Source organism: Micropterus salmoides, unplaced genomic scaffold (assembly GCF_014851395.1).
Source record: "Micropterus salmoides isolate LMB-PRFRI ecotype aquatic unplaced genomic scaffold, ASM1485139v1 Ms_hic_scaffold_21, whole genome shotgun sequence".
In the NCBI taxonomy this organism is placed as follows: Eukaryota; Metazoa; Chordata; class Actinopteri; order Centrarchiformes; family Centrarchidae; genus Micropterus; species Micropterus salmoides.
The window spans coordinates 15,832,662-15,844,109 of record NW_024041262.1 but is presented as its reverse complement, the minus strand read 5'-3'; the positions used below and the strand labels follow the sequence as shown (position 1 = coordinate 15,844,109).

At 41.0% G+C, this 11,448-nt stretch overlaps 2 protein-coding genes across 2 annotated transcripts; both read left to right on the top strand.

Annotated features, from left to right (window-relative positions):
- Positions 1–7,270: 7,270 nt before the first annotated feature.
- On the top strand, positions 7,271–8,577 carry crygmxl2 (crystallin, gamma MX, like 2). Its single transcript, XM_038736196.1, is given in 3 exon segments — positions 7,271–7,557; positions 7,559–7,801; positions 8,302–8,577. Coding segments are annotated over 3 exon segments (573 nt in total). The 5' UTR covers positions 7,271–7,503.
- A 1,270-nt stretch (positions 8,578–9,847) lies between these two features.
- Positions 9,848–10,713, top strand: crygmx (crystallin, gamma MX; the record flags this gene model as incomplete). The annotated part of the gene is made up of 2 exons (XM_038736197.1): positions 9,848–10,102; positions 10,438–10,713. Coding segments are annotated over 2 exons (531 nt in total), but the record flags the coding sequence as incomplete, so codon positions are not given.
- Positions 10,714–11,448: the final 735 nt, after the last annotated feature.

Sequence of the window (11,448 nt, the reverse complement as noted above, 5' to 3'; positions counted from 1 at the left end):
AGTTTTTTATGCATCTCACTACCCTATCCTTCAACACAAAAACAACTGTGCATGAATGCTAATAACATTCTTGATTCCATCTCACATACTTCACAGATCCCAGTAGAAATGGAAACCAGTGCTTGCCACTGAGAAAAGCCTTTTCTATAGGATTCATAAGAGCTGTAATTTCTGAGCAGAAAATGGACAACTCAATTAAGATTCTTGCTCTGCTGTCCTGAATGTGCCAGGATGAAATCTTTTTAAAACACTGTGTATCCGCAAACCTTTGCCTACAAAGCAAACGAATGACATAAGGCGTACAATGTGCACACACAGGCTTGAGGATGTACTCAAATGATCACCCGGCACAACACACACACCACCACCACCTCCGCCACATGGCCAAATGAACAGTGTAAATGGTGTACAACAAAAAGGCCAGGGCTGTGCCAGACCCTATGGGAGAACTGCCATCTCTGCAGTCCTGCAGTTTGTGGATTGATCCTTCAGTCAGCATCCACATCTGCAGTTCAAAAACACACACTGGCTTGAAACTGCTACAAAGCTAACCGTTCATTGTCTGTCTGAGACTTTGTTTGACCATGCTGTGTATGCATGTGTGTGTGTACACGAATGTGTGTGTGTCTTGTCTAAGTTTGTTTGAAACTAGCAATCTAAAGTCAACTCTAACGCTGCAGTGTGTGTGCAGCGAATGTGTGTGTCGCTTCTACAAACAAGTGGACAAGCAGCATGTGCGTTGGGACACAGGTCATGTCAGCCTGTTAGTTACTGTTTTTTTGTGTGTGTGTTTGTTTTTTGAGTTCTCCCTCGGTAAAACTAAGTCTGAGCACTGATAGGCTTCAGTACAGACAGGAGCCATGGCAGTCACACACACAGAACTGAACAACATGAATTGATGCCATTGTCTAACTCATGCCTATATACGTGTCCAAGCTTACTTACAAATGTATACATGCAAGCAAACAAACACACATACCAGCTACTCAGAGATATGGCTGTGGTATAAAAGGGTTAGCCATTGCTTTGGCTTCTAGTGCCCTCTAGTGCTTGGAAATACCTGTCAAATTAACTGGGATATCTGCTGAAACTGGTCAAGTAAAACTTGTGCTATTGAAATGCAATAGAACTATTAAAAGGAACTACAATATATTTTGACCAACTTTGGCCAAAAACAAGAGTTAAGGGTGGCTATTTCCTTACAAATCCTGAAGAGACATCTGAAGGCAGAGAGTGAAAAAGCAGGAACTCAATTTGAGAGAACAAAAAATAAATTTAATACAACTACAAACATTTGAATCATAAAATAGTAATTTCTACTGTATAATTGTAAATTCTGCTATGTGCAGTTCTGCAGTTCACTGATATTAAGTTAAATACATAACATCAATTGTGTTTCATGGCTTTAACTATATATATTTAAATATATTTATCCAACATATTTAGGATTTGTATAAAAGCTAACATTTGTCAACATCAAGGATATTACTAAAAGAAAGGCCCCATATGTAAAATGTGAGAGTTAACTCACTTTGTATTTTTAAAATGTAAAAGGTTTCTATTTTAAACAAGATGTTCTTTTCACAAAGCTGGCTGCACAAGGAAACTCATATTTCAAATAATATTAGAAGCCTGTCTTATCTGTTGAGTCCTATCAAATTCCTTTATAATAAGATCAATCAAACTAATTTACATAAATATATAGCTTTTATATTATATTCAGCCCCTTTAAAAAGTGCTTCTGTTGCAGGACTAAATCCAGATTATCTCAACAGTTTCTAAATCTTGTTTCTTTCTTCTTGAGAACTTAATGGCTGCAACACAAACACACACACACACAAAAAAAAAACAATTAAAATACATCTTCACTTTCTTTGGTTTAGTTTGTTAGGCTGACAATAATATCTCTTAATCTGATGAAACTGAATCACTGTGAATTTTAAGAACTTAAATGTTTCTGGTAGCCAAGTTGCAAAAGGCGAAAATACTTGGACAATAAATCTGGTTATAATTACAATAGTTTGTTTTAACTGGGTCTTATGGGAAAGTGATCTAATACTTATATTATTTTAAACTGTGTGCTCATAAGCAAACAAGTTGGTCTGGACAAAAAAAAACGCATCCCGTTATTATGCTCTCTGTTTTGTATAATTTATGTGGTGCACAGGAAAGGCCTTTGAAAAATTGGAAATCCAAGTAACATTAATATGGTGGGCCATGAACTACAAACAAAATTTTTAGCATAGACTTTTAACATACTCGGTAGCACCAAACTTTTTATAATTCCATGTGTTCATCCCATCAGATGATTAATTCCTTCAATCAATCATATTTATTGTACATGCGTTGAAAACATTTTCTTTTCATGCCACATCGCGGAACTTTTCCCCCTGTGAGAATACTGTAAATTGTTAGATAAAAAATGCTTTGATGTTTTGTTTAATAGCTGAGAACATTTTATTAGAGAAACACATTGTAAATTTTAACATAAAAATCAAATATTTTCAAATAATCCAGTAATCCAAGATGATGTTAAAAAAAAAAACATCTTGACATGTTTAGCCAAAACTAATATAACCTAACATATTTAGGGCAGCGAAGGTCACTGCCTTTGAGCAACTGGATATTCCCTGCAAGGACATTAATGTAGTCTTATCTGCTGCTTAATTTAATATAATAACGAAGGATTTTTGTAAATCATATGCATGTATTTTTGGCGCATGCATGATAGAGTCAGCAGAGGTGGGATTTGAGAGGCACCTCAAAGCTATGATTATCCTGAGTGTCTCTGCCCAATAATGTTACCTGCTGGGACAGCAGCACTGCTCCTCTAAATAAATTGCAAGTGGCCTTGGGCAATAAGAAGAACCCTCCTTTGATCTGCCTGACTGCCAATGAGGAAAATGTGCAGGCAGTCAATCAAGCTCTTAAGGCTTTGTCACAATGGAGCCGACCCCACTTTATTATTTATTTTTTAAATTGATGTATTTCATTATCACAAGGTGTCTACTTGCTGGGGTGGGGAGGAAGGGGTGGGGTGGGGGGTAAAATGATCAATAATTGATACGCGGTGTGAAAAAGCTGATTTGCTGCCTCTCCTCTGGTGCACTTGTCACTAGCTGTTGTCAGAACACATTTGCTTTGATGACAAATTTGAAGAAGTGAACAACAGCATCACATCTGATTACAAATTTAGTGAGTGGTGAAAGGCAGGGGCCCCTTCTCGCCGAGGCTCTGTTTGTTCACGGCGCTCTGGAGGAATGACTACCAGGCTCTGAGGTGAGTTACAGTCTTGTAAGCAGAGAGATGAGAAGGGGTTGAACTTTTTTGTCATGTGTCAGTAAACAGCGTGACTTGTTTGAAAGGCACCTGGATTACAGGGTGAAAAGTTGCTCTTTAAACCTTTAAAGCTTTGGGGCATGCGAGACACGCCACGTCAAAACAGAGTGTGAAGATGAGGAGTGAGAGCAACTAAAAGCCACAACTCCCCCTGGTGTGTCTGCAGAGAGACTGAGGAGTTGTCCTGCTTTTCACAGAGTTTGGGTCATGCTGTATGGTGGAGCATCTCAAATCGATGTAGTCAAGTAAAGAAGTTGCTTGAATGATTTGAACAGTCCAGGTTTCCTCAAAGACAGCTTGTCCTGACATGAAGAAAAATCCACCATAAACAAGAAACTGGTTGCTGCAAAAGACAATTCAACTTCGACTTTAATTCTGAACACAAGACATTATGTACATAATAAATTTGTGATATTTTAAAGCCAATTTGGTATCACTTTATCACAAATGTGGAACTGGTATGGCAGTCCTAAGGGGGATCTTCTCCCAGGTTATAAAGCAGGTATAATCTTAGAAGTACAGTAGTTGAGTAGATGTTTGTGAAAGATTTTTCTTTCACTGTTGCACCAAAATGATCACCTGCAGGCCATCAAATTCAAACTAAGGGAAAATATGGTGATTTCATTGCTAAGAGTAGTTCTTCATTAACCTAAATGTTTTTTTATTACACATATGGAGTGGAGATTTACCAGAAACTTTACAAATAAAACCTGATGGGGAAGCGGTTCAACCCAAAATCTCAAAGAGCGGAAAACAAACAACATATCAACAACTCAACATAATTGACAGCTGCATCCATTTGCTCGGTCCAAGCCCCCTCCTCCTGCTTTTCCACTCTGTTCTTCCAACACCATTTCCTCTTTTAATTATCCCCCAGCAAAAAGATGGAGCACATCAGACGCATCGCGGTAAATCCTGGCCCTGGCACAGGCTCATAGTGGATCCTGCGTCTGGCAGTCCCGATAGAGCCTGTGCGCTGGCAGTGACAAGAGAGGGAGGATGCCTGGAGATTTTCTGACAGAAAGAATGGAGAGGATGATCTCTCAGCAAAACAGAGGTCCTCATTCTACTCCCGGCGTGGGAGGCTTTTTGGCGAGCGCTTTCCGATCATACCACATTTTCAGCACCAGATTAGCCAGTTCTCAGGAGCAAAACTCACATAGACCCCTTGTTTACACCTCAGTACTACACTGTTTTTGTAATGACTGTTCAGTAAAAGAGCACATTGGAGGCACTGCAAGCGCGGCTGTTCTCCTATCTCTCCCAACAACATTTTAGGGGTTAGGCTTATTGTATACAGCGGAGTCAGAGACACCATGGTTTGGAAAGGGACCACAATTTGTTTTGAATTGAAAGAAGTCTCCTATGACTTGAAATATGTTTTACTGAGTGAATTGCACATTCACATTCTAATTAGGTATCAGCTCCACGGATGGGTTTTTCTTTTAGAAGCCAGATAGATGAAAAAGGTTGCAAGTTAACTAGTGCAGGGATTGCTATCTGTCAAAGTTTCTCCTATCTCTGTGGGGTGCACATCAATCACAGAGGTCCCCAACTGACAGTCATTCGGCGGGCTAATAGTGTCGTCATCTCCCACGCGATTACACAGATTGCACATTGAGATCCTCGGACACAATGGAGCTGCAAATCTAGCCCCACACTCTGTTCCCTTCTCCTTTCCTTTTCTTCCGTCATTCTGAGATGAAGAGTGGAATGCTCCACAGCGGGTAGCTTTCTTCTCCTCCTGGGGGAACTGAGAAAGCAGGCAAGGGCCTCTGTGATGTTACTTTCCCTTCAGGGTGGGGAGGAGATGTCTTGTAGCACAGCTAAAGATGATCATTTGAGAGCCTGTGAAACAATGTTCCCTTCTGGACGCCACAGAGATATGGAGAGAGCCAAGGTCCCGACTAATGAGTTAGGGTTAGCTGATGTTCCTCAGTGATGAAAATCAGAACAATGACAATGATGGCACTGGTAGTTTTTGTTCTTGGTTTAGACATTGTATTGCACCGCAGTTACCGTTCTTCCCTCAATAGAAAGGTTAGAGGTCACGCTGAGCAGCAGCCTTGGAGCTACTAGAGTCCCATTCAAAGACACCTCAGAAAAGTGAATGCTTGCTACTGTGTCACGCAGAGCTTGAAAAAGCGCTTTCCAGCCAGAGTATGGTTTCCCTGTCATTCTGCTGCCCTCTTGCATCAAGATTGGTTACAAGGATTTTATGTTTAATAGGCATGATGAAAGAAATCATTAATCTATGAATGAACATATGAGGAAAATCTAAACATTTGTTTCTTATATGTTCTGATAAAACCTTTCCTCCCTGAGTAAATATTTGCTTGAGAAACACACAAAACAAAACAACATCCCATCTGATAATCTGCCACAATTACACTGCACACTGTGATGAAAGGATATCAATGATCTACTTATGTCATAGAAAAAGAGTGCAGCTTCAAACATGAAAGCTATTGAAGCCTATGAGAGTTTCAAGTCAATGAATGATCAAAGGAGCAAAAGCTTATCAACGCTGTTCCTTAACACTGAAATAGTGTCGTATGGCTCCGGCTATACTACCACAGTAGCAGTTTTTCCCCCCAGGAACATAATGGCTATTGTGCTTTCTGAAAACATTTGCCTTTTTACACAACTGAAGCTGCAAAAAGCACACAAAGTGGAGAGGGGGCACGAGCCCTTTATCCTGATGAAAGGCTAAAGGATGAGACTGACCTTTCTGGCATCAGCTGGGCTTTGGGAACACAATGCATGGCTGCAAATCATTCTGGCCTTTTCCCCTTCAGCTCTGGGCTATGCTTACAAGCTAAAGACAAGTCCAAACATCTATCATTTTATACAAAGACTCAACCACACAGATGCCCCAAACCCCGCCTTTTATATCACACTCACACACACACACAGACAAACACACTACACAGTTCTGTCGGTACATCTGCAAACAGACCAGTCCCGTCTGGCATCATAGTACAACTGCAGGCTATGGAAGCAAGCAAGAGACAACAGATCACTGTAGATTACATCAACACAAAAGCTTGACTCAGTCCACAGTATCAACACCACTTTCCCTTTAACAGGAATTGAATAACAATTACATTGTGACCTGTACCACTTAGGGAACGTAACAATCCAAACTCACTTCAACTGGGACTGAATGAAAGGTAACTATGTTATAATTTTCCACGCAAGCAAGACATGAAATGAAAATCCTGACATGGTTAAGTACTTTTTTAGAACGAGCCCCCCAAAAATGACCTAACCCAATGTACACTTTAAAGGCTTTGTTGTTGGGGGCCACATACCTAAAGGGCCTTTGTGTGACATTTCAAAAGGCTGCATCACAAGGTCATGACGGAACAAGGGTCATACAAACACAGAATAGCATATAGCATTGTGTGGCGTTTTTGGGAGGGGGGGGTTGTCAATTCTATAGGTAAACTCTAGCAGACAGATAAGTTACCCGCGGGCTGTCAGACAAAAGGGAACAGTAGTTTGAAAAGGTAAAGAGTAGTAGTCCCTGACGTGTCAGAGGCCTCATCATCAGTGGGAGAGTATAAAAGGACCTGTAAGTGTGTCCATGGTGCGCAAAACATCCACAGCCCTGCAACCATGGGAAAGGTGAGCTCACATGCAATATGGCAAACGCTTTGACGAGGAGGTGAAGAAGGAAAATGGCATGATTTGGGAACATGTGTCAAATATAGAAAATGCAGCAGAGAGGAGGAGAGGATGCAAAAGTAGTCATTCAAGTAAAGATAATAACTACAAAAAAACAGAATGACTTATTTTGGGGTGGAAAAACCCACATATAGGTGTTTAAAAGGGAAGCCTCTGTGGAGATCAACAATTACGTGGCATCCGTAGATGACATATTCATTGCATCTGTATGACAGCAACAATTTCTGGCTCCTTAATTTTGAGAAGTTGACAGTGTTCAGATTGGGCGAGCATACAATGAGTTGTTCTTTAAATAAAAGTCAGCTATAACACAACTTTCAATTGCCTTGATTTTCACCTGTCAAGCACAGAAAATAATATACAAGAACAGCAGACTGGAGAGGCTTGTACACTCAAAGGACTCTTGAAAAAGCAATTTTGTTCAAGGGAGAGCAGTGTCCCCTACAGTGCATTCATGAGTATTGCAACTAGTAAATGTACACACCTAACATTAACTTAAGTGATACATGCTTCTCTCTCTTTTCCCAAGATTATCTTTTATGAAGGCCGCAACTTCCAGGGCCGCCACTGGGAGTGCAGCAGTGACTGCATGGACACCTACAGGCATTTCAACTGCTGCAACTCCATCCGTGTCAGCGGCGGTCACTGGGTGGCCTATGAAAAGCCTCACTACATGGGTTACCAGTACATCCTTGGCCCTGGCGAGTACTCTGACTACCACACCTGGATGGGCTTCAACAACTGCATCCGCTCCTGCCAGATGTTCGCCCCTGTAAGTCAATCAAACAGAAAGATAGAAGTGGTAGTCCCGCCAACCCCCACCGCTCACCTTGTACATCAAATGCTGTTTTAGAAATGGATGTCAATCACTGGCCTTTTGATGTCATTTACAGATACTCAGGCAGGTCATAGCAATAAAGTCTCTGTTGGAAGGCCCACAAGGAGACACAGTCAGCCTTTAAAAGGAATATAATACACCCACATAAGATTTGGTGCCTTCATTCTAATTCTCTTAGTCACATTGAGTGTTTCTGGCAGTTTAGGGAGGGGGGGGGGGGGGGGGGGGGGGGGGGGGAATATCAAATTCTGTCATGCTGCAGAATAGTTGTTGCTCTTTCTCATCTGTAGTTATTTACTTAAAGAAAGTAGCACAAGTACTTACTTGAATTCAAAGTTGAAGAAATAAGAAAAAAGCTCAGGACAGAAAGCTCTACCAAAGTGCTCTCTACCAAATTAGCATAATAATCATGTTCTGGTTTCTGTCACATACAGTATAGAGGATCCTACAAGATGAGGATCTACAACAGGCCTGACATGATGGGACAGATGATGGAATTCATGGATGACTGCCCTAACGTGTATGAGCGTTTCCACTACCGTGACATTTACTCCTGTAACATCATGGAGGGTTTCTGGATCTTCTACGAGCACCCTAACTACAGGGGACGCCAGTATTTCCTGCGCCCTGGAGAGTACAGGGCCTGTGGTGACTGGGGCTGCCACAACCCCATGGTGGGCTCATTCAGGAGGATGAGGACTCTCATGTAAACTATGCACAACTCAAATTAAACACTTGATAAAAAAACAATGTCCTTTCTGAGCTTATTTGAACAAATCCATGCAACACAATAACACTCTTTGGTCAAGCAGGACATTTGCTTCCTGCTTAGCGTAAATCTTCCCCCGTTAAAAGCCGGCTGCTTAATGATCTGTCACTGTCAAATACCTATTGAAAGAAAGCAAACCTTTTCTCTTTGCTGACCTGCCAATGCTCACAGTCTGCATGTAGATTTCTGTCATTCATGCCAATAAAGGCAGATGCTGCAACTCTTATTGTAGCCTTCTGAGAAAGTGCAGTTGTACAGTATTTTCCATAGACAGAGATTTGACAGAGACAAAAGGGCTGCTGCAGCTCACCAGTCCAACAGTATAGTGTTCTGCAGTCTATAGAGCGTACATTGCTGACACGACAAAGCTTTGTTTCACATTTGCAAAGCCCTGATCCCAGCAGGGTCTATAAAGAGGTCTGGTACAGCCCGATGTCTGGTCTGCTGTGAACTTAACACAGTTACAATGGGCAAGGTAAGCGTGCAATTTAAAATCTATATAGTAAAAGCAGCTTGAATGTTTGATGTGTGATATATTGATAATTTGCATCTAAAATGGCAGTTGACATGATAAATGCTGCAAACACACACTCAAAAAGAATTTATTTTTTTCACATAAAATGCTTAAGACCTTCATTTAATGTTAACTCAAGCTTTTGTGGGTAGAAGTGTTATGGTCAGTAGCTCTAAAGTTTACCATGTTTTCAAAACATATGCAGGGATGTAACAAAATGCTAGATATTAGTGGTAAATTTTTGAATTAATGAAAGCAAACAACATGCAAAATAAGACTTAGTAAGTTATAACTATAGTTAAATTATGCCTTTGTCATCTGTTGAGGATAGTAAAATTGCAATTAATCCAACTCTGTCAAGAGTCTTAATTCCTGTAAAAACTAGGCCAAGACTTTTTGTCTATATTTTATTTAACTTTGCTTCTAGTAAATCATTTGGGAAATGTTTTCGTACTCCCTTAAACTTCTCTATTCAAAAATTCTTCACTTACAATTCTTCAGTAACAAGAACTTTGTTGGATGAAGCTAATTTGCAAACCTGGCTCATATCAAATGGTATGGTGATGAAAACCATGCAGACTAAAAGTTATTATTGTTTAAGAGTCTGAACAGTGGAAGAACAGAGAACTAGTCATACATATAAACTGTATGTTAGTTTGTATTTGGCATAGTGCTGTGGTGATGATGTCCACTTATCCATCATGTGCAGATTATCTTCTACGAAGACAGGAACTTCCAGGGTCGTCACTATGAGTGCAGCAGTGACTGTCCTGAGATGCAAAGTCACTTCAGCCGCTGTAACTCGATAAGAGTGGAGAGCGGCTGTTGGGTGGCCTACGAGAAGCCCAATTATGGCGGCTACCAGTACATGCTGCACAAGGGCGAGTACCCGGACTACCAGCGCTGGGCAGGCTTCAATGACTGTATCCGCTCCTGCCGTATGGTGCCACCTGTGAGTTTTAACTGATGCCCTACTCTGTTTGCAGCAATGTTCTCACTAAAAGTTCTTCTGAAGAAGTGCCATTTTAGGATCATTTAGTTCTCAAGCCTAGTCCTACTGATTTCACCACTCAGTGCCAGTACCTGCAGCTATTTTAAAAGATCTCTTTTTAGCTTGACCTATAACTGTAGTAAAAATAAACTGGGTCATTGGATCAGGACAAGTTTAGTAAGGAAAAAAGTTAATCAAATTGTTTATTGTTCTACTTGACTGTGGTAATATAAAGTTGAACAAATGCTTAGATTATATGGCAGTATCGTCTTAGTCTCTCATCATTTCTTCTTTAGTATACCGGGAACTACAGGATGAAGATCTTTGAGCGGTCTGACTTTGCGGGCCAGAATCTGGAGCTAATGGAAGACTGCCCAGATCTGAATGAGCGTTTCCACACCCGTGACATCTCCTCTGTCAATGTCATTGAGGGCTACTGGATTCTGCATGAACACCCCAATTACAGGGGACGCCAGTACTTCTTGCATCCTGGAGAGTACAGGAGGCACAGCGAGTGGGGAAGCACCAGCCCAACCTTTGGATCTCTGAGACGTGTCACTGAGAGCAACTGATTCACAGCTTTTTTAACCTTACTGAGCCCCACGTTAACCTTTCCACCCTCTTGTTCCCCTAATGCCAGCACTGTTTCAGTGTGGTCTCAACACTGTTGTGTCCAAACCTGAAATTATACATTTAATGATGGGGATTTTGGTGTGTCTGATGTTGGGTTCCGGTTTTGTTGGGTTGCTTCGCATTGTTGGGTTAAGTTCCTTCCCACCTCAGTGCTCAAGCAATGCTCACAATAAATAGTGATGATCTTTTTTGCTTTGGTCGTCCCATAGCAAAAGGGTTTGCCTCGCCGGTCCCCAACCTCTTGTCCTACTGGAATCACAATAAACGAAAACTTGATGAAAGTTAACTAAAGGGAGCCTTTGTTCATTTTCTATTGACTACTACAGCTGTCACTATAAAAAAGATCAGGGGATATGGCTTCTCATAAATCTTTAGTATAGTGATTGAACTTTAGTTTCATCAGGCCACAGAGTTAGATTTAGAAGTGTAACCACTGAGGTCCTAGTCAGACCAAGAGTTTCTACAGTTTGCCAGGATATCGTCATTCTACATACACAAAGAAAAATTATCAAGGAAACAGAAGCTTATTCTTTGAAGTTTGATATTAAAGACCAAAAAAGGGTATCTGAGGATGAGCATGTAGGAGTCTTTAAGAGATCACATGGTACAGAGTAAGCGCGTTGGGTCCATGAAAGATGCCCATATTAGATCCACATCACAGGGCCAGCGCCAAC